The sequence below is a fragment of the Hyperolius riggenbachi genome, chromosome 1 (genome assembly GCF_040937935.1).
Source record: "Hyperolius riggenbachi isolate aHypRig1 chromosome 1, aHypRig1.pri, whole genome shotgun sequence".
Classification (NCBI taxonomy): Eukaryota; Metazoa; Chordata; class Amphibia; order Anura; family Hyperoliidae; genus Hyperolius; species Hyperolius riggenbachi.
In genome coordinates, this window is record NC_090646.1 from 462,052,042 (window position 1) to 462,075,135 (window position 23,094).

Below are 23,094 nucleotides of genomic sequence, written 5' to 3' on the forward strand. Positions count from 1 at the left end.
AGGTGAGTACCTCTGAGTCCCTTTAAGTGTCCAGGTCGTGGCCAAGCTCCATTATAAGTAAATTATAAGTAAATGGAAGAAGATCCTGGTATAGTAAACCCAGATAAAATAGGACATCTATTATAGAAAACCTGTTTTTTGGCCCCTGCGGTATTCTGTATCCGGCTATAGTGGAAAGTGGGCTGATGCATTTGTCATATGTCCGTCATGGATGGGCCTGCCAACTACTTGTAGTCTGCTTGCTTTCTGCACACTACCTTGGGGCCTGCGTGGATTACGAACCCCAGTCTGTGAGACCTATACTTCTTGTGTAATCTGCTGCCTGAGGTAATTGCCTTCCATCTGTGACTAGTTTGAGCATGGCTGCAAACATAGCGGCCTTTGACCTGTGCGACCAGAGCAGTCGCTCAGGGCGCCGTCTTCCAAGGGGGTGCCTAATAGCTGGTTACCTATACTGAGAGCACCTACCCCTTTTTTCCTATACTGGGGGCACCTTTAGCTGGCTACCTTTACTGGGGGCACCAATACATGACTACCTATACTGGAGGCACCTACGCCTGGCTACCTATGGGGGCGATGGAGACCTTCAACTGACTTCCCATACTGGGGGCACCTATGCTTGGCAACCTATATTGAGGGCACCTACACATGAGATTGGGGGCGTTTTTTTTTTTTTTTGGAGGGGGCGCACTGCGGCTATAACGTGTGGTGCAAATTGTCGGTGCTGTGTTATCATTCTACATGGGGGCGCGGCTAACTGTCCCACTGATTGTTTTTATTAATATTCCTGAAAGGTTCTAGCCTTCATTTTTAAGTATATTCAGGATAATGCACTCTTTCCATCCATTCATGGTTATTAATAGTATTTTTTCTATTATACATATGTGACATGTCACAGAGATCTGAGCATTTGGCGTGATGTGTCATGACGTCAAAAAGGTTGCTAACCACTGTCCTAGGAGATATCTCAGGAGAAAAGGTGAGTTGCATATGGGCCTGTGTGCGCGCATGCGTGAAGAGGATGAAGGGGGGCACAAAAATCAGGTTTCGCTCAGGGCGCTGTGAAACCTAAGGCCGGCCCTGGTTGCAAAGATACATTTTAATCCAGGCTGCATGGAAATGTGGACGGAGGAGCACACTATCGGTAATGTACATGTATTAACTAGTGAGACCTATGCTTCCTGTGCAAGCTGTTGCGTGATTATTGCATCCAAATCCCTGCATATTGAGCACTGTGCATTGTGATGTAGCTTATTGTGCGAGCTTGCTTGCTGAAGCTTTAAACAGAAAAAATAACTCCCAGTTATTGACCGAATTAAGATAGTACTGTGTTGAGTATGTACAATGTAACTCTCTTTAGTCATTTCCTATTCAGTTATTCAGCAAGTTCTGACAGGTGCCGGAATGTAGCCTTCTCATAATCCAGTGCTTACCTCACTACAGTATCGTTTAACTCCTTCTCTGCTTCTAGAGCAACACTTTACTAACTTTTTACTTTTTGGGGGTTTATGCATAATACATATTTTACATGGGTAGGTCTGTAACAGGCAGTCATTGATATGGGTGAGACTGATGGTTAGAATATCAACCAAAACCAAGATTTCCCTAATCCACAAGAAAGGCTGGCACCACAAAAGTAAAAATCAGCTCTTTGGCCTAGTGCACACCAGAGCGGTTCTGCTGCGGTTTGCGATCCGCTTGCGGGTGCGGATCCGCTAGGGTGATGTATTTCAATGGGCTGGTGCACACCAGAGCGGGAGGCGTTTTGCAGAAACGAATACTCCCAGGCTGCTGCAGATTTTGGATTGCGGATGCGTTTCTGCTTCAATGTTAAGTATAGGAAAAACGCAAACCGCTCTAAAAAACGGCACTTCAGAGCGGTTTGCCAGGCGTTTTTTGTTACAGAAGCTGTTCAGTAACAGCTTTACTGTAACAATACATGAAATCTACTACACCAAAAACGCTTCACAAAACCGCAAAATGCTAGCTGAAACGCTATAGAAAAAGAAGAAAAGGCGTTTCAAAATCTGCTAGCATTTTGCGGATCTGCTAGCGGTTTTTGGTGTGCACCAGGCCTTTTTTAGTTTGTCATTAAAATGACATAAAAGTCAGCAAAAAGATCAAAAATGGCGATAGCAGCGACAGCCCGCTGTTTCGAGCTGGCAAGCTCTGAGTGGCTTGAAAAAGAGCTTGCCAGCTCGAAACAGTGGGCTGTCGCTGCTATCGCCATTTTTGATCTTTTTGCTGACTTTTATGTCATTTTAATGACAAACTAATAAAAAGCTGATTTTTACTTTTGTGGTGCCAGCCTTTCTTGTGGATTGGACTAAGGAATCCCGATGGTACTGGGACTCGAGGCTTAGGCACGCTACTATACCTGCCTTGCATGGGTGCTCCTCCATCCGATTTTTTTTTTTTTTTTTTTTTTTTTTTTTTTTTTTTTTTGAACAAGATTTCCCTAATGAATAAACTACCACAAAGTAGTATGATGTGTTTTAAAGTGAACTTAGACCAAGTACAATTATTTAAAATAAACACGTGATGTACATACCGTACTTGCCTCGCCGTCTGTTCCTCTCAGAAGCTCACCATTTTCTTCTTAAGATTCCTTCCAGTCCTTACAAGATTTTGTCAGAACTGAAATATAGCAGTTGCTGTCAGTTATAACTGAAAGGACAACTGATGTGCAAGGTCATGTACATGGTTCCCTATGGCTCAAGTGAGCGATATTACAGTTTAACATTGTGCTGACCAGGAAGCTGTTATGGGGTAATGGCCATTTTCAAAATGAAAAACTGAGAATTCCAATGATCACAGTGGACAAACAGGGCTTGGGAGAGGAGAAATGGATTAAGGAGTAGTCTACATGGGAGGTAGTGTGTGTGTGTGTGTGTGTGTGTGTGTGTGTGTGTTTTGACTTTTTTAATTTTCAGTTCAGGTTTGCTTTAACCAACGAGCCTCACCAAGACAGTCAGAGAAAATCAATTAACCCTTCGCACACTCACATGCAAATGTTCAAACAAATGCATTCACAGATTTACTCATCCAGGCACAACTGTTATCCCTACAGCTAAATTAAAAGCCAGGGTTTTAGTTCACAGAAGAATGCATTCTTATGCTTAGTCACCTATACTGCGCAGAAGTACCCAGGTAAACACAGGTGTCCTAACTCTGGCCCTGTAACATGCATAGTGCAGACATGCAAACACATTCATTGCATCAAACCTATCAATGGATTAGGAGCACACATCCTAACTTCCTCTCCTGGGAAAGACAGTGCATCTTACCAATCGCACAAGGGAGCTAACTTTATGTGTCCATGTGCACCATGCGCATACACCAGCATAAGCTGTCTGCATGCTGACAAACATACAGGGGAAGGGGGAGTGCACCGAATTGGACCCTAGCCACAGGGGTCAATGATAAGAATAAACATACATATATCCAGGCACATCGCCTCTAGTTAGGACATTAAATAAATTATTAGGGAAAGGGAGGTGCTGAAGGGGGTGTCAGAGAAGGATCATGTAAATGCGTGTAATGCCTAGTACACACCATACAATTTTCTGTAAGATTTACCTGTCAGATAATTTCCAACATGTTGGAAATTATCTATCTAACCATCTATCTGCCTTGCAATTAGGCATTGTTCTACTCAGCAGGAGATGACCAGAAGACAATGCACCAGAGATAATGATCAGTCTCTACCAGTACTTTACAGAAAATAATCTAATTACAGAAAATTGTATGGTGTGTAATAAGGCCCATACACACGTCGGATTTTTCTGAACGACGGGTCGTTTGAACGTCCCGTCGTTCAGTCGTTCGCACGCGGAATCAGACGTGTGTACGCCCGGCGGATCGCTGGAAACCAGTCTTATCACCCGAACGATAGTCTGTACACACGTTGGATTTGACGTGCGAACGACGGGACGTTCAAACAACCCGTCGTTCAGAAAAATCTGACGTGTGTATGGGCCGATAGGCATAAAGCCCAATCTGCCAAATACGATTCTTTGTGCGATTTGAATACGATTCTATTTACGATCCGATTAAATCCGACATGTCCGATCGGGATTCGATTTGCCATTGCAAAACAATGGCAAATCAAATTGAATCGAATGCCGATCGGACATGTTGGATTTAATCGGATCGTAAATAGAATCGTAATCTAATCACACAAAGAATCGCATCGTGCAGATGGGCTTAAGAGCCCATGGGCCATATGCAATTCACTTTTTCACCTGTGTTTTCTCCTAGATCATTTTTTCATTTTCTATTTAAAATACATTTCAGCACTTTTGTAACTGAAAGAGCACCAAAAAGGTAGGTGAAAATGTGCTATCAAAATTATTTTGAGTATTTTCTTGCTTGCTGGTGGTTTTAAATGCGTTTTGACAATTTTGATAATGACACCCTAGGACAAAAAGCAGGTGAAAAAAATTTATTGCATATGGGCCCATATGCTTATTGCAAAGCACAGTGAAATATCACAATATCTGCGGTAAAATAAAGCCTAAATAATAGATTTACGATAAGAGGTGTAATTTGTATGACCCCCCTACAATGCTGGGCATCTCTTTTCGTTTTGCATTTTCTTAAGCACTGCATGTCCTCTCCTTAACTGTGCAGTGTTTGTCAATGAATGAACATGAATGTTGTCTATAAAAAAAGAGACCTGCTGAGAGGTGTGCCCCCCCCCCCCCCCCCCCCCATGCACAAAAAACAAATCAGATGGAATCAGCCCATTGATTTTAAATGAGCTGTCACAGTTCAAATGCGTTTTTCAGGCCTGGAAAAACACTCAGGAATGGGCTAGTGAAAAATCGGGCAAGGTGGATCGAGATCTCAGCTTATTTGGCTAGACTTGTCATGCTGTTAAGAGTTTTTGACACAAAAATGCTCTTTGAAAGAGAAACTTGCAATTTTATCAGGATTCGGAGACAGAGTGGAAGTAAGCAAACATAATATTTGTTCTGTATCTATAGACATTAGATAGTGTAATTGTTCACATGTGTACCCATCAGTAGGGCTGTTTGTCAGTTGGATTGTTTGCAAACCTCTCACCAGCATTCAGTAAAGTGGAGCTCCAGCGAAAAACCCTTTAAGCTGGCCATACACTAGGCCGATTCCCGCCAGATCGACAGCAGATTCGTTCACTGGGATCGAATCTGCTGTCACATCGTTCCCGCAACACTCAGAATTTCGATCCATTTCGTCCGATGCCGTCGATCGCTCCATGCGGAAAATTACAGTCTATCGCCCGCGGGTAGGGAGCGCGTCGACTCGCTAGCGGCGTTCGAGTGCCAGACGACCGACGCAATAGAGCCCGCATACATTACCTGCTCCGCCGGCGCGACTGCCCCCGGTCACCGCTGCTCCGTCTCCGCGCTGGTCTGGTCTCCGGGTCCGGCATGCTTCACTTCTTCTAGCCCGGCAGGAAGTTTAAACAGTAGAGGGCGCTCTACTGTTTAAACTTCCTGCTGGGCAGGAAGAAGTAAAGCATGCCGGACCTGGAGACCAGAGCGGATACGTAGCAGCGGTGACCGGGGGCAGTCGCGCCGGCGGAGCAGGTAATGTATGCGGCGGGGGGGGGGGGGGGAGCGGCGGCGGCAGCAGCACCACCACCACAACAGATTGTGAACAGTTTCAGGCTGAAACCAGTTCACAATTTGTTTGCAGTAAAGATCAGATTCGATCAGAGAGGGATCTATCTGTTAGTCGAATCTGATGGCAAATCGACCAGTGTATGGCTACCTTAATGGTATTTTTGCTTATCACATGGAATGGTTAATGCGTGTCATATATTAATTGCTTTATGGATTCTGGTTGGAAAGATTTCTCCTCCAATACCTGTCCCAATGAAAGATCAGTGAGAACAGAATAGTTAAATATCTGCAATGGGAACCCAGCCTTCCAATAAAAAGTATTCAACAAGGAAAAGATCTGGTATATCCAAAGATCATCTTTAATAGTTCCATGTAACAAATATGGCCATATTTAAATATTAACTTTGGATGTGCCAGCTCTTTTTTCCTTGTTGAATTCTGCATCCCTCTTTTCAGCTGTTGAACTCCCCTTGAAGACTATGGGTTTGATCCTTTAGGGCAGGGGTGCCCACACTTTTTTGGCTCGCAAGCTACTTTTAACTTTGTCGCGACCAAGAGATCTACCCGTACAGGTAGCTAAGTATAGGTGCCCAGCATATGTAGTTAGGTGCCCAGCATAGGTGGTTACGTGTAGGTGCCCAGCATAGGTGGTGACGTGTAGGTGCCCAGCATAGGTGGTGACGTGTAGGTGCCCAGCATAGGTGGTGACGTGTAGGTGCCCAGCATAGGTGGTATCTGCGGCTCCTCCAGACCGACAGCCAAGAGAGCAGGAGTTCAGTCCGGCGGGTGATATGGATAGCAAGCGTCCCATTACTTTCTGCTGCCTGCACTGCTCTAGGCCAATCAGGAAAGGGATGGGGAGGGGAGATGCGTGGCTGAAGGGGAGGGCCTCTCCCCTTCAGCCGCGCATCTCCCCTCCCCATCCCTTCCCTGATAGGCCGAGAGCAGCGGCAGCAGAATGTGAGGAGACGCAGACATACTGCCATGATAATACAGCTACTGGGAGCAACTTTTGCTGGGACGCGGCCAGGAGGCCGCGATCTACCCAGCAGTCGGTTGCAATCTACCGGTAGATCGCAATCGACAAATTGGGCATCCCCTGCTTTAGTGACTGCGAGACAACACTACCAATGTGCTCCAATAAAAAGTATTCTGCAGTGGTGGTCAACAGGAACACAGTAGGTCTGATTTACAAGGACCTTTAGGGCCCATTCTCACTGGGGTGTTTACCGTGTATAGTCAAATCGATGGTGATCGCTGGGCTTTTAAAAGCCGTAGTGTAATGTAAAGTAGATGGCAGTAATCTCACTGCCCGATCGTCGGCGGTAAATGCAAACACTGTGCATAAAGCACTTTTTCATGATTTTTTTTAAGCGATCGCGATTGCAATATTAAAAAAGCACGAATCGCTCAATGTCCAGTTGAAAAAACACGTTTACCGTGGAAAATCGGTGCAGAAAAAATGCTAGCGCTAATCGCTGTTGTTTTGCCGTGTGAATGTGGTCATAGTACTGCAGCTGCATCACAGGAAGTCATGTTTCCCCATGCATCTCTGGGCAATGCACATATTATGTGAGTCCATCACCCACTCTGGCCAAGGCTTGATAAAAAATATACTGACTCAGACTTCTAATAAATTTTAAATTGTAATGAAAAAAATACAGTTCAAATGTCCGATTTCAGAAAAAAATAGTCCTAATGAAATACTTCTCTGCTGGAAGACTAAAGCCCAGTGCATAATGTGACGTTCAGCTGTTCCAGCAACCCTGCGCATTTTGATATCCACGTCATATGTTGTACAACTTTAATTGTACATAAAGCTATGTACACACATTGGAGGATAGTCGAGCGGGGCACATCATGATTAAGATGAGACACACTGGAGACCGCTTTTTGATCCGTTTTAGTTTTTAAAATTAAACTCCCATTGATTTACATTAAAATCGCTGCAAAATTACAGCAATTTTTTTGGGGAAAAAATTGTGATTGCAGCGATTTTACTGTGATTGCAATGCAAGTCAATAAGAGCGTGTCCAGATATATTTGTATGCATGAATACTTACTTGAGTGTGCAGTGCAGGCAGTCCATTACTTACAAATGACTTGAGTTACAATTTTTCATACATACCAACAAAATTGTCTCCATGTGCAAAATATACATTACTGTGTTTTTTTTTTTGTTTTTTTTTTTTATTAACTTTTTTTGTTACGTGTTACAGTATTGGCTAGGGGTGAAAAAAGATGCTAGGAGTGGGGATGAGCACAACAGTGGTTATAACTCACCTTCCCCAGGATCTGGACATTAGCAGCCTGTCTTCTTCCAGTCCTTGTAGGATCTCTATCTGTTAAGCTTGGGGGTGTAATCTCCACAGTCAGCATACAACACATAAGCTGACGTGAAGGAGGTACACACACCAGCACAAGGGATCAGGATATCCCCAGTTTAGTGGAGGAGAGGACTGACTCCAATAGGAGATTGTGGTGCACAGAGCCGGTGCAGATCTGAACAGCCACAAACACTTTCGCAATAACGTCTCAGCGCAAAGTAGCGCTGAGCGCATAAACCAGGACTGAGGAGATCAGGACAAGTAGACAGAATGAACGCTTGCTAGCTAGCGATTACTTAGCGACAGCAAGCGTCCAAAACCAGACAGACTGGAATGAGGCAGCCAATGCGTTGCGGCGATGGCGTGCCTCACAAAGACAGGACAGGAGAGACAGGAAATAGCAGGATCGAGATAGATAAACGTAACACAGATAAATATACAATAAGTATGTTTTCCTAGCGTATTACAATTACAGCTATCAATGAAGCTATTTGTAACGTCTGACTAACATATGTATATATCGGCAATGAACCGATATATGACATAAGCAGGAACGCTGACTAAGACTGAAGTAATACAGGGAACAGGACTCAGAAGGATTCGCTATCTCTTCGCAGAGATGAACGCAATCCACAAACAGGACCAGGAACAGGATTCAGAAGGATTCGTTATCTCTTCGCAGAGATAAACGCAATCCACAAACAGGACCAGGAACAGGATTCAGAAGGATTCGTTATCTCTTCGCAGAGATGAACGCAATCCACAAACAGGACCAGGAACAGGATAACTAGCTCAGCACGGGTGTTCACGATACGCGCAAACCACCAAAACGTGCTGGAAAACTGACTAACTGAACACAGGAAATAAACAGTTCGTGTACGTATATATCAGCGACACTGATATATTAACGTAACACGAATACAAGGAAAATAACAAAATGCGCAAGTATGCATATATATTGGCGATGAACCAATATATGACACAAGACAAGCAAGTAGCAACTTCTAGAACAAGAGCAGAACTAGGAGGACTCGCTGACCCCTTCGCAGGAGTCAGCGCAGTCCACACGGACCAGGAACGAGGTGGGGCACGAGCAGAGTAACAGATAGAGTCTGAAACTATGGTAGCCCATGAGGCATTGCAGGAAGCAGTTCTTTATACTGAGGTCATCCAATGGGAGCAGACCTGCAGACTCCCACACAAGTGAATGGTAATTAATCACAGGCTGATAGCAGGAAAAGGCAGACAATGATATGCAGCCTGCAGGAAAGGGACTGCCCCTCCACTGCAGCAGACAATGTTTGTTTACACAAAAGCATATTAAACTGTCATTAACTTCAGAGCGACTGCAGATGGAATCAGCAACTAGTTTAAGTGCAAACCAAACTATGCAAGCAAATGCATGTAATGACATTAGAACTGTTTGGTTTGCAATACCACTGCAGTCAACAGTAAACGCTGCAGAAGCGATCATAACACTATCCCTCGGGTGAGTTCGGCTTTTGTCACATGAGACAGCGATCTCTCCATACGTGTAGAGCTCCGCCTGGAGGACAGGAGGAAAAGTTGCAATGCTGGATCCCAGGGAGGTGAGTAATGTGCAGGGCTGCTGCAGTTCTATCTCTGCGGTATTTTTTTTTTCTGCTTTCAGGGTCTAAAACAGGGCTAGGCAAGCTTTGCATGGCGCCGCACCACATTCCTGGCAATTTTTCCCTGTGTTAAAACTCACCTGCTCGCCGATTCCAGCGTCGTGCCTCCATGGCAACAGGGCGTCACATGACTCGCCATCAGGACGTGCCAGCGCATTACATGCTGACACGCTGGCAGCCAGCGTGTATTATGGAATGTCTTGTGGATGAGTCATGTAATACGCTGGCAGCCAGAGTGTACTATGGCACGTCCTGTCAGCGAGTCATGTGATGCCCTGTTGCCATAGAGATGTGACACTGGAATTGGAGAGCCGGTGAGTTTTAACCCACTGCTACTGCCTGCTCACGACTCTGCAGGGAGGGAGAGGGGAAGGAAAGGAATCTGGGCGCCGTACAGTGTACCAGCCCACAGGATGTAGTTTGCCCAGCGCTGGTCTAAAAGCAAATGAAAAATTTGCACTTTTAGACCCTAAAATCAAGAAAGAATTATACCGTCGGGGAGGTTACGCTCTAAAAGCACATTGAAAGCAACCAAAAAACATAGTTTATACTATACATCCAAATCTAGAGTTGTCCAAAAGTAAATAATTTATCCACATTTCCTTATGTATATCACATGACCCATTTGTAAGACACTGCATTCAGAATCTGCCACTAGTAATTATAGTGACACAAGTGATAGCAACAGGCCAGCTTGTGTCATTTTTGTTCATGTCTTTGTAAAATGGTTTACAATGACAGGGTTGTTTTTCTCTGCACAACTCTATCATTTAGGTATTTTCCCCCCTCAAAAGTTTAAATGTAGTGGTCTGTACTAACAAAATGATATGTTTGTATCTATTTATAGGGAAAATAAGAGGGTTTGTTCTAAGCTTCTTTAGGCTCCCTTCCCAGCCACATCTATGGTTGGTTTGGCCTAGTGGTTTATACTATAGTCTGTAATGAGATCTGTGTAAAGTTATGGGACATGAAAGACTTGCCTGTGGCCCTTAGCATGAAAGTAAAATAGAGCTTTATTCATGTTTAAAAGAATGTTACCCAGGCTTGTTTGTTCATAAGATTATAAATATTATAAAATCTGTCTGTATTAATCGATAAATCTTCACTTTCCCAGAGTCATCCAGAAAAAATTAGCCGTTTGCTTTTATCTCCCATGCAAGGTATTCTTTCAGTGTAATTTTAACTTGCATCTGTAAGGTTAATCACTTCTCTCCCTGTGCTGCTTGTCGCGTTACTGCAATACGCTAGTAACTGTTTGTTCAGCAGCTTTAACATGAAGGGATGTTCAAAAAGTAGCAAGGGTTCTTTTGCTTTTTTGTGTTAGTCATCCGGAATTTCTGTCCATTGTCTACTCTAAGGGCTGGTGCACACCAAAACCCGCTAGCAGATCCGCAAAATGCTAGCAGATTTTGAAACGCTTTTTCTTCTTTTTCTGTAGCATTTCAGCTAGCGTTTTGCGGTTTTGTCTAGCGGTTTTGGTGTAGTAGATTTCCTGTATTGTTACAGTAAAGCTGTTACTGAACAGCTACTGTAACAAAAACCGCCTGGCAAACCGCTCTGAAGTGCCGTTTTTCAGAGCGGTTTGCGTTTTTACTATACTTAACATTGAGGCAGAAACGCATCCGCAATCCAAAAAATGCCTCACCCAGGCATTTTTCGTTTCTGCAAAACGCCTCCCGCTCTGGTGTGCACCACCCCATTGAGATACATTGACCAAGCAGATCCGCAGCCGCAAGCGGATCTGAAAACGCCCAAAAAGCCGCTCGGTGTGCACCAGCCCTAAACAGAGGTTTGCGTTTTCTTACTCAGGAGAGTGGTGGATTCGTTAAAGGACAACTGAAGCAAGAGGGATACGGAGCGAGGCTGCCATATTGATTTCATTTTAAACCATACCAGTTGCCTGACAGCAATGCTGATTTATTTGGCTGCAGGAGTGTCTGAATAACACCAGAAACAAGCAAGCACCAAATCTTCTCAGATCTGACAATAATGACAGAAACATCTGATCTGCTGCATGCTTGTTCATGGTCTATGGCAAAAGGTAGTAGAGGCAGAGGATAAGCAGGGCTGCCAGGTAACTGCTATTGTTAAAAAGGAAATAAATATGGCAGCCTCCATATCCTTCTCACTTCAGTTGTCTTTTAAAGTGGACCTGAACTCGGAACTTTCTCTCTGCTCTAAAAGATAGTCAACAGCATAATAATCTATAAAGAAAAACATTTCTTTGTTACAGCTGATACAAATCCTGGAATAAATCTGCAGTGTGTCTATTTCCTGCTTTCATGGAAGTAGACAAATTGTTAATATCCTGTGCTTTCAAATGAGCTTATCTGCCTTATCTGCTGTGACAGTAAGGTTACACAGGGGAGAGATCAAATTACAGCTGTGATTAGACACAAATGAGGGGGAATTAGACAGGCTAAACTCTCTAAATACACACAGGGTTTTCCTTCTGTCCTGTGCAAGGTCCACTTTAAAGTGAACCTCCGGACTAAAAATCGACTCAGCAGCACTGAAAAGGCCTGGTGTTTCTGTAACAGTATCACAGCATCAGATCTTTGTTTCTCTTATCCAAGCCTCATTTTTAGCTGCACAGAAGAAAACTGCCCGGGCTTTTTTCCCCTGATGCTGTGCAAAGCATGATGGGATTTCTGATGTTGTTGCTCTCGTTCTGCTGTTTTGGTGCAAATTTTTTTTTTTTTTTTTACATTTTGAATTTGACATTTGAAGCCTAGCGTCTGCAGCTGGGAGGGGTTATCAGGACACAGGACAGTTGGAACTGTGTCTCCTGCTCCTTGTCACCTCCTTTCAACCAAAAAGATGGCTGCCCCCATGACAAAGATGGCAGCCCCCATGAATCACAAACATTTGCCTGTTCTTTTAAAACAGGGTGGGTAAAAATTATATTGCCTATCTATTCTAATTAACATAACTAATGTAACTTAATGACAGTATGTTTGTTTAGGCTGAAGTTCCCCTTTAAGTGGATAGAATATCAGTGTACAGTTGGCATCATCTGGTACAGGCTGTGACAAAAGGCCCGAAGTACTCCCTGTTTTGTACTCTTGTCCACTTTTACCGTTTGAATTTAATTCCATGTACATTTCCCTTCCATTTCATGTGTAAAATGATTAGTGTATCAACCATAAGATAGTGATTCTCGCACTTTTTTGTGTTGACTAGGGAAGCGTCATGGACATTCTATACATTACTATTTGATATACATCTTACAACAAAAATGTTTTAATAATTTGCATCTCATTGACTGTCCCTAGTGTTGTTTACCTGGGTAGATGGATAATAGTAAAGTTGTGCATTCATTATGTACAGTCGTAAATCAGCGATCTGCTTACAGACATCCATGCTCATCTATTTGCTGAGTAACATATGTTGTTCTAAAGTTGCCCATTTATTATACAATCTCCCGTCCGATCGTTAGTGGTACCAATTGGCGAACAATCAATTTACAGATTGTTCCATCGATTTGTTTTTCTTTGATTCTCCTGGGCACAATAGGATAGTTTGTGCTTTCCAACCAGTTTGTGGGCCCGCATAATCCTTTCTGATTGAGCGCAGTGACCGAATCGATTGGTCATTTGGCCAATTGTACCATATAATTGCCACCTTAAGAGAAAGGAGAAAAAGAGAAGAAGCCTCTCTCTTAACAAATCCAACTTTGCTGACAGTTCTCTTCATGATTCAAGTCAGCTGCAGGAGATGGGGCACACCAAGCTTTGACAGCTGACAATATAGTGTACAACGCTTACATGGAATCCTTTCCCCTGATGTTTTTGTGTATGTTCAGTGTCCATCAGTTAGCTCTGCTTAAAAAAAAAATCTGCTGACTGAATATTCTTATTTGTGATTTATCTTTATGCTGCAGACTATGATTTTAGCGAGAGAGCTATGTAAGGCTTATTTATGCACGTGACAGTGTTGTTCTGAGTGTGAGCCTCAGAAGATTTTGCTTTGTGTAAGGACAAGCTTAATGGTTTTGTCTTGGGTCTGTTTTGAGGAAGTGAATCAGTGCACTCAGACGCTGTTTTGTCTCTTTTCAGGAAGTGAGAGTAAAGCATGACAGATCCTGCAAGCCTTGTAAAACAAAGTGCATCTTTAGATATCGATGAAAACCAAGGGGATGATGGCTCAACACATAATGATACTTTCCCGCTCTCCTCTTTGGCTAACCTGTTTGAGAATGAAGAGGCAACGGCACCCACACCACCGGCCCCCGTAGATGGCAAACAGAACCTCAGGATAAGGTTTCAAGGTGCATTCAAAAAGGGCATTTCCAATCCAATGGATCGTTTCGAGTCCACAATTTATGATTCAGGTGTGGTTCCAGGACCAAAGAAAGCACCCATGGATTCCTTGTTTGACTATGGAACCTACTCGCACACTCCTACAGAAAACCGGCGGAGGCGAAAGAAAATACCTGCAGAGTAAGAATATTGAAGTGGGGATTTAGCTATGTTTGTTTTTGGTTTTAAATGGAGAGTAAAAGTGTTTTGAACCTGTACTTTTTCCTTTAATACCTTTGAGAGTCCCAATTGTGGATATTTCCCATCACCTCTTGCCCTGGTAACAGATGGTCTCTTATGCAGGAAGTGAGAGGAGCAATGCGTAATGCTTGGTCATTTAGTCATACAGCAGATTCGAGAAACATATTTTTCTGTCAACATGAAAAAAAAGTTGCTTTAGGCCTTAAACCCACTAGAGATTTCCCTAAACGCTTTGCCAATGTAAATGGATGGTGCAAATTCCACAGAAGTGATTGCTTTTAGCAAAATCGCAAACGCAGGACATGCAGCATTTTGTTAGCGTTTGCGCTTCAATGTAAAGTATATAATTGCTGGCGTAATCGCTCATCAAAACGTGCACGGAGCGATTTTGCTAGTGTTTTTAAGTTAATGTACAATGTAACAAAATTAAAGTTAATAGAAAGGACCAATCAGACTTTAAAATGCTAATCATTAATCGATACACAACCGCTGGCAAATTGATCCACTTTTTAAAATCGCTCCCTAAAACGCTCAAGGAATCGCTTACAAACTGCTCATACGAAACACTAGCGCTTGCGATTAGCGATTGCGTTTTGCAGTGGGTTCCAGGCCTCAATGAATACTTTTTAGTGGCAAACTGCAGATAAATGTTTCTTCCTAGCCTGTGGTGCTCAAAGCATCTTCTTCAGGCTATGATTTTGGAGGATTACCTTATGCACCACAAACATGCATGAAACTTCTAACTGGAGTTGAATATTAGTGGTATTATACAGTATATTCTTCAGCAATTATTGCTGTTTAGCCAGGAAGTTACAGATTTCTCCTGTGCAGTTTAATTACTGTTTGTGTCCCAACTGTTTAGTTTCTCCCACACCCCATACACATGAACTGGTGGTCATCTGGGCATTAAAGCCCTGACCTATGAAGGATGGAGAGCCTGAATGATCTAGCATTCTTTCTAAAATGTGCCTGCTATTAAGTGAGACAATCTTTGTTTGAAATCTCCTGTGTCATATATCAAAGCATAGTGTGGATTGCTGAAAGGAAATAACCATCATTCAGTTAATATTCATGTGCAGCACCAACAGTGCAATTTTTTCTAATAAATGTAGGTAGTCTAAAGCAGAAGCCATAGAATAGTTTCAAATGAACTGCCTATGACACAGAAAGTCCCAGAATTAAACTCCGAAAACATTCTAATTTAGCTGCCTGGTTCTATACAGATCTCTCAGAATTTTGAGGGCGATTGCATAGACCAGCATACTTTCAGATGCCCATGTACAGGAAGGATTTCAGTGGTAAAAGGGCTGGCTGCTGCCTGTGTTTGTACAAGGCTGGGAGCATACTTGTTTGGATTGTGCGCACACAGCTGCATTGGCCAATTAAGTCAATGGCTCACTCAGGGAACGCATGTCTTTTTACTATTGATTTTTTGCTGGTGAATTTCACCATGATTTAAATCGCACAATATATTACTTATTTCTGTTTGTTTCCTAATTAAATATATATAACATCGCAATCTGTAACAGTCTCTGTGAAAAATCATGTGCAGAAAATTGTATGGAAACACAGAACGCAAACCTGTTGAAAACGCCAGAGAAATTGTGCCATGTGTGCTCCCAGCTTACAAGAGACAGAGGAGAAGGCAGTTAGAGCAAACCAAGTGGGGAGGTGACTGTCACATCGGCAAGGCTGCTTACTGATAGAGAAAAGCTGACACATGATCTAAATTGGCACTTACGAGTGGCGTTGGAATAGAAAGCTCTGTTTGAAAACTGATGTCTTCCCTAGTATCTGCATGTTCACAGGGTAATAAGAATAAAATGTTATCACTATAGTGCCACTATAGTTTATGGCACTCACATTCTAAAGATCTTGGGTAATGTTCATTGTCTATATTACAAGTAAAATATGGCAGTTTTTCATTGGAATATAAAATATAAACTCCTTTACGAAAATAACCATTACATTGTGTAATCAACCTACCATTGTGTTTTACAGCTTAAACACAACTTTAGGTATTAATAGTAGCTATTGTATGCTGTCATAAGAATGGGAGGCTATTGTGTAGGATTGTGGGTTTGTGGCCTTTTCCTTTGAACAATGATCTAACCATGCATCTCCAGAACATTATATCTAATGAGCCACATTAACATGTAATAGGAGTATGTCAGCTAACAGAAAAATAGTGGGTAAAATGAGTAAAGTAATAGGAGTACACACGCGCCACTAAACTGCCCGATTCTCGTCCGATTTTGCTCTGTTGGACGACAATCAGGCATGTCTATGTGTGGCAAACAACTAGACCAGCAACTGATAACAGGTGGTTTGCCCGATCCATCCAGCAGATCACCTCACATGACTGTTGGGCTGATATCATGCAGTTGGCCATGAGTGTACAACGTTGTTTGAAGGACATACTTGTTTTGAATGCGGTCATATCGAGCAGTCCGTCATTTCACTTGCGCGTGGAGTATGTTGATGAGTTGGTTGTTTGGTTGGTTGGTGTGTTGAAAATACGCACCAGTCATTTTAAATGGTTTGTTGTGGGGTTGGTCATGTCGCCGTGTTCGTGCACTTTGAACATGTGTCAAAATTGAATTATATTGGCAATGTCAATTTCCAAATGACAAAAAATCTACTTTTGCAGTAGCCTGACTTAAAGAGAAACTGGTAACCAAGAATTGAACTTCATCCCAATCAGTAGCTGATACCCCCTTTCCCATCAGAATTATTTTCCTTTTGACAAACGGATCATCAGGGGGCACTGTGTGGCTGATATTGTGGTGAAACCCCTCCCACAGTGTGATGTCAGGACCATGGATCTGACATCACACTGTGGGAGCCTTGTTGCATTGTGGGAAATAACAGCTGTTTACAGCTGTTTCCAACTGACAAAAAAGCAAGCAGCATCTCCTTCCAGTGACATCACCTGCCAGCAGTAAAAATTGTCACCATGTGATAAATTTTAGGATGTAAATCAGGGAGGGGAAAGATTTTACATTGGGAAAATACTGACTAAATAATTTATACATAATTATTGTAAAAATGAAGCAATTTTTTTATTACAACATTTTCACTGGAGTTCTTCTTTAAAGAAAACCTGAGCCCGAAGCTCGGGTTGAGAAACACATACTTTACCTTAGGAGAGGTATCCTCTACCGCTGCATGGGACCCTCCAGCTGGCCGAGGCCGTACTCCTCTTCTGGCACAAGCACGGTCATGCCTGCTTAGTAGCATGGAGCCACTCGTGCACGAGCAGCTTACTGTGCAGGCAGTACGGCCATGCTTGTGCTGGAAGAAGAGTGCGGCCCGAACAGATTATGGACAATCTCTTGTCTGTAAACATTGGGTGGTCTGTGAGCAGCAACGGGACCAAATGCACTGTGGGAAGCCTCATTAGAATCCAGAGGCTTCCTTCTTAGATATGCGATTTTGTATTTGAGCTTTGGCTTGGGTACACTTTAAAAACTAAAACTTTTCTGGAGCATTGGCGGGTAGTATACTGCTCACTTCCAGGTAATGGAAAGATGGGCACCTCTCATCCACCCACTTCTGCACCAGTGCAGAGGTCACAACAAAGTCACATTTAGGACTCTTTACATGGAAGGCTGAAGGTGGTTATTCCACCAGCTTGTCTGCTGCTCCCGTGCATCGGCCAGGCGTTTGCTTGTGGGTGTCTTGCTGCCTAGTATCAGCATTGCATGTTTAGCGCTGACAGTCAGGCGGTTATAAATACTGCCATTGCATTATATTGGAAGGGGCTCAAGATGTGAAAGAGGCCTAAAGCTAAGTACCCATGGCCAAATCTCCGCTGACTAACAATCGTTCCCCGATCCATCTGGCCCAATCTGCAAGCATTGTTTGTACCGCTGTAAATGAATTAATCATTTAAAGAGAACCCGAGGTGGCATATTATAATCCTTATAGGACCCAGAGGCATGTTGTGTGCACAGTGACATGCCTCTGGGTCACTGTACCTGCACCGCGCTGCACCCCCTTAGAAGATCACTAGCCTAGCAACAATCTGCTTGTCTCTAGCTGGCTTTATTTATGTGAGGCTGTCAGTCAGCCTCATAGCATAGCCCCCTCGATAACGCTCCCCCCCCCCCCCCCCTGTCGCTCTCCGTCTGTTTGCTTCCTCCAATAGGAAGCCAAACCGCGACCCAGGAGTACTTTTAACTGACAGCCTCACATAAATAAAGCCAGCTAGCGACAAGCAGATTGTTGCTAGGCTGGCGATCTTTTAAGGGGGTGCGGTGCAGGGGGGGGGGGGGGGGGCTGGCAGTGGCGGTACAGTAACCCAGAGGCATGTCACTGTGTACACAACATGCCTCTGAGTCCTATTAGGATTATAATATGCCACCTCGGGTTCTCTTTAAGAGGCGGCGATAACATCTCTCCAGATGCTGTGACTGGGCACAATGGATCTGCTCAAGATTTTCTTGCGGGGAGTTTAATAGATAATAATCGTATTATTATTATCTATTAATATTATGATTATTATTATTCTTACTAGTGATTTATAAAGCACCAACTTATTCTTTGGCGATGTACAAAGTACTTACAGTACTCTTCTGCTGGAGAACTACCGGCAATTTCAGGGTGTTAGATGCTGCTTTTCCATGTGAGGTTTTCATCGGACTTGGCCAAAAGTAGCTGGACCAGAAACGTGTCTCTTCATCTATAGGCATTGTATAGCAAACCTGTTACTGTACAAACATGGACTGATGAAGCCGGGCCTATTATGAAAGAATACATAATGGGACTGATTAATTTTGGATCTGGAAGCGATTTTGATAATGCATTTTTCCCTAATGAAAACTCTGGTGAAGTTGTTACTGGTTTGCTTTAAATTCCCCTTCCAGGAAGTAAAATTCCAATAGTGTCTGGTGGGCTTGCCTTGCATTGTGTGTTTATCATTGAGCTGCTCACATACATCCTCCAGCCATCTCAGGCATTCTTCTAGCTCTCCCTACATGTCTGCTCTATACTCTCTGGGGGGAAGGGAGACCGAATGTGCATGATTTAAGCTGCCTCTGTGTCAGATCTGTTTATCTGGGGCTTTTGCTTCTGTCTTCTCCTTATACTCTCAAACTTGTCAAGGACCGTTTTGTTTACCTTGTAATTCTTTCCATTAGCCACTGAATAGTAAGCGTCACTGCTCTTAATTTAATTTTATTTTTGGAAAGTTAATGTTCCCTTTCTATGCTTGTATATTTATTTCACTTGGTAGTATAGACCACCGTGTTCTTTTTCCAGACCTGTCTGTGTTATATGTACACTGTGAGCCATTAAGCTCGATTCCCATCTGCAGCAGCCAGACCACGTAAGGCCAGCAGGAGCGGCCTGTTCTGTGTCCCTTTCAATGGTCTGCTGTGGTCTTGCTGGAGCCCAGAGCAGATGCATTAACTCCATAGGCTAAATTGGGAGTGCATCCGACTATCTGAGATTATTGCGGACTGCACAGAAGTGTGTTTTGCTTTTGTGCAGTCCAGGATGTGTGAATGGCTCCTATATATAAAATAGAAGCAGTTCACTGTCAGTTTTGCAGTGAAGTGAAAGGGGCACAAATTGTCCATTTTACTCTCGTGGAAACACAGCCATAGTCTTGCCCTCTTTCTCTTGTTTTGCAAAGTGGCAGTTGCAGGTACACAAGTGGTTTCATAAACTGAAGAGTCGGTTGATTTTTGTACCAAATCCACAGCCCTGGTAAGTATTTGACTAAGGAGTCGGAGTTGGAGCCATTTAGGCCGGGCCGAGGCAGAGGTAAGAGAGGCTCCAGCCTCGGCGCAGTGTAGGAGGGGGCACACAACTCACTCAGCTATCATTCACCTATTGTGTTTGAAGCTGGGAGAAATAAGAAAAGGGGATATATGGCAGTGACTGCAAACCAGATAACTAGAGATTAAGTGTGTGTGTATGTGGGGGGGGGGGGGTTAGGGCACCTATTAGTCTAATAGCAATCAGCGTGTGTCGGCTGGGGTGGGAGGGATGGAGGGGCGCACTTTGGTGTTTTAGCCTTGGGTGCTGAAGGGCCTTGTCCTGGCTCTGCATTTAGGGTACCTGGAGTCTGAGTCTGTGGTTTCAGAAACTGAGGAGGGGCCCTGTGTATGGAGGGGGACGGATGAGCGGAAGGACTCCCATAGCTACAACAGCTGAACAACAATAATGTCCCTCATTAGTGATATGGCATGACTGGTCTATGGTTTCATTCATACACTTTATCCCATGCCTTCCTATGAGTATGTAGAAGCAGCATTGGTTAATCCTACTGGCTTCCACAGCACCCTTGTGCATGGTCTATGAAAGGCCTTGTTACCTGAATGTCAGTGCAGCACATGGGTACTTCAGACAGAAATCACTAGGATTTCAGAGCAGCAGCCTCTCCGCTGTTAAGCTACATACACACGAGGCACGGATGTCTGCAGTTGCATGGAGACCAGCAACAGTTGAAAGTCTCCAGCAACGACAGTTGTATACAAGCAACAATTGTATACACGCGGCAACAACCTGTCTGCAACATAGCGGAAACTATGGTTGCTGCAACAGCTTTTGCCGGCGATTGAACAAGTCAATCGCCTGGAGACAGCTCTGATTAGCAACAGTTCCTTGCGCGCGCCTCATACACACGGGGGACCTGTCGACGCAACATGCGCGCGCCATGTGTTACCAGCAACAGTTGTAGCCCGTGTGCATGGGCCTTTAAGCTACATACACATGAGGCACGGATGTCTGCAGTTGCATGGAGACAAGCAACAGTTGAAAGTCTCCAGCAACGACAGTTGTATACAAGCAACGATTGTATACACGTGGCAACAACCTGTCTGCAACATAGCGGAAACTGTTGCTCAACAACTTCTGTCGCAGGTTCAATGAACTGTCGGACTCACAAGAGTTGCTAGAGACTAGCATACACACGACCGCACCGACTTGAGACTAGGGACGGTTGCTGCAACAGCTGTTGCGGGGGATTGAACAAGTCAATCGCCTGGAGACAGCTCTGATTAGCAACAGTTGCTTGCGCGCGCCTCATACACATGGAGGACCTGTTGCCACAACATGCGCGCGCCATGTGTTACCAGCAACAGTTGTAGCCCGTGTGTATGGGCCTTTAGTTTCACATGTATGAATTACTGTTGTGCTTTCAGGATCAGACACCGTACACAGGGTGGGAATCTGAAGAACATATCATAGTGGAAGATTACTCCTAATCTTAGCCAGTAATCCTATTTATTCCCATGTTTAATTTTTATGGATAGTAATCAGTAATATTTTACACATTTCCTAATCTCCTTCATTTGTTAGATTAAGTCATTGAAATTTTCTTTTACCTTCCTGAAAACTTTCGGTAGCTATCACTACGGGTGGTCGAGAGTGTCCAAATAATTCTGACTTGCATGAACATGTAATGGAAATTGTATGCAGCTAAAAATTTGGTCCAATCAAATGCACTCCCTGCTAATTCTGATTGGTCCAATTCCAAGCTGCATAGATAATCTGCTATAAATTTGTATGGAAATCAGATTTTTTTTTTTTTTTTGTATATATCATTGACCATCTTAAACCTTTTGTATCGTTTGTGCTGGGAGATATTGCAGGAACATTACCGATTGGATCTCTTGGCTTTGTGTCATCTTTATAATTGATGTCTGTGTATTTTGTATTCATGAATTGCTCAGCTCGGAACAAGAAAGTGAAAACAAGACATTGGCGTTCACAAACTATAATTTAAAGCAAACCTGTAATGAGGAAAAAATAAATTACGGTAGATACTATCAGTAGATGGAAGCCTCTGGATTGTCAAGGTTTCTCATGTCATCCTTGCCCACACTGCTGCTTTTCCCTCTTTGTAGCCGTACTCCTTTCCATCTATGAACATGGGCCGATCCACGCCTGTGCAGCAAGAGTATATCTGACAAGCCCATGTTGGATATGCTTAGAGGGTGCTAGCACTGGATTGATGGGGGAAGCTCCTGGAGTGTCCAGAGGCTTCCGTCTACTGAGGTAAGTATCAACTCAACGTTCTTCTTGCAGGTTCACTTTTTAACCTCTTGCAGACTGGGAGTCTCTGGCAGTGATCAACTCACAGTGATCGCGAGGTCAGGAGCCAATACAATTGGGTCTTGACTGGCGCACTGTGCTTTACTGTCATGACAGAGTAAGCGAGCTGCAGCAATGAGAGAGCCGTGAGGCCGCATTGTGTGAGTAACTGTAATCTACGCGCTAGCAACGATAGGCGCTCCCAAATAGGGTGTTGATTTCAAATACTGTGGTCTGTAACCGGTTAATAATCTGAGACGTCTTCATCATGCATTTAATACGTACAACCTTTAAATGAGAGTTCAAAGCTATTTCTCAATTCCGCTTTTTGGCACAAGCTGTGAAGTCAGCTGAGCTGTGAGAAAACTGGTTTGTTGACTTTTTTTTTTTTTCTTAATTCTTGAACATGAAAAATCTGTGTCATTGTTCACTTATCAAATTACTGTTCCCCAGCACATTCGCTTCTTTTAAACACATCGGCTAAACAATTGGATCAAGCATGTAATCCGTTGGAAGGGTTAGAATCCTTTTTGATCAAACGAAAGGTTATTTTGAATAATGTACAAGTAATGACTTTAAAGCAGATCCCTGGTCACCTCAACTAACCCACCCTTCCTGGAAATCTCCCTGGGGTCACATCCCTTCTCTTTCTTTGGCAGTTCCCCTCCCCCTTTACACTGTGACAGAGGTGAAAATCCTGAAGCTGCTATTTCCTAGGGGCACTACTTCTCTATCAGGCACTCCATTTTTGGCAATAATGCCGAATTTGTGATTCTCTTTGGAAGAGAAACATATAAATTTACCTTCTTAAAAGAGGAACTGTGGTGAAAATAACATAATGAATATAATTGCTTAGTTTTTACAATATTCATTTATAGATGATTTAGTCAGTGTTTGCCAATTGCAAAATCTCTCCTCTCCCTGATGTGCATTCTGGAGTTATGCTGGGAATACACGTTTCGTT

At 43.4% G+C, this 23,094-nt stretch overlaps 1 protein-coding gene and 1 long non-coding RNA gene across 3 annotated transcripts in view; one reads left to right on the forward strand and one right to left on the reverse strand.

The window, feature by feature from the left end:
• The window catches only part of TRPV4 (transient receptor potential cation channel subfamily V member 4), a 142,894-nt gene that overhangs the window by 25,335 nt on the left and 94,465 nt on the right, over positions 1 to 23,094 (forward strand). The window contains exon 2 of one of the 2 annotated variants that reach the window (XM_068239279.1): positions 13,644 to 14,027. In XM_068239279.1, the coding sequence (XP_068095380.1) occupies positions 13,660 to 14,027 (368 nt within the window). In that variant the 5' untranslated portion in view covers positions 13,644 to 13,659. Of the gene's footprint in view, positions 1 to 13,643; positions 14,028 to 15,019; positions 15,067 to 23,094 lie in introns of those variants that run through there. The other variant, XM_068239290.1, reaches the window with a different exon arrangement.
• Positions 13,679 to 14,251, reverse strand: LOC137520844 (uncharacterized). The gene is made up of 2 exons (XR_011021949.1): positions 14,121 to 14,251; positions 13,679 to 14,020 (listed from the first exon to the last, which is right to left on the reverse strand). It is a non-coding gene; the product is annotated as an uncharacterized lncRNA (long non-coding RNA).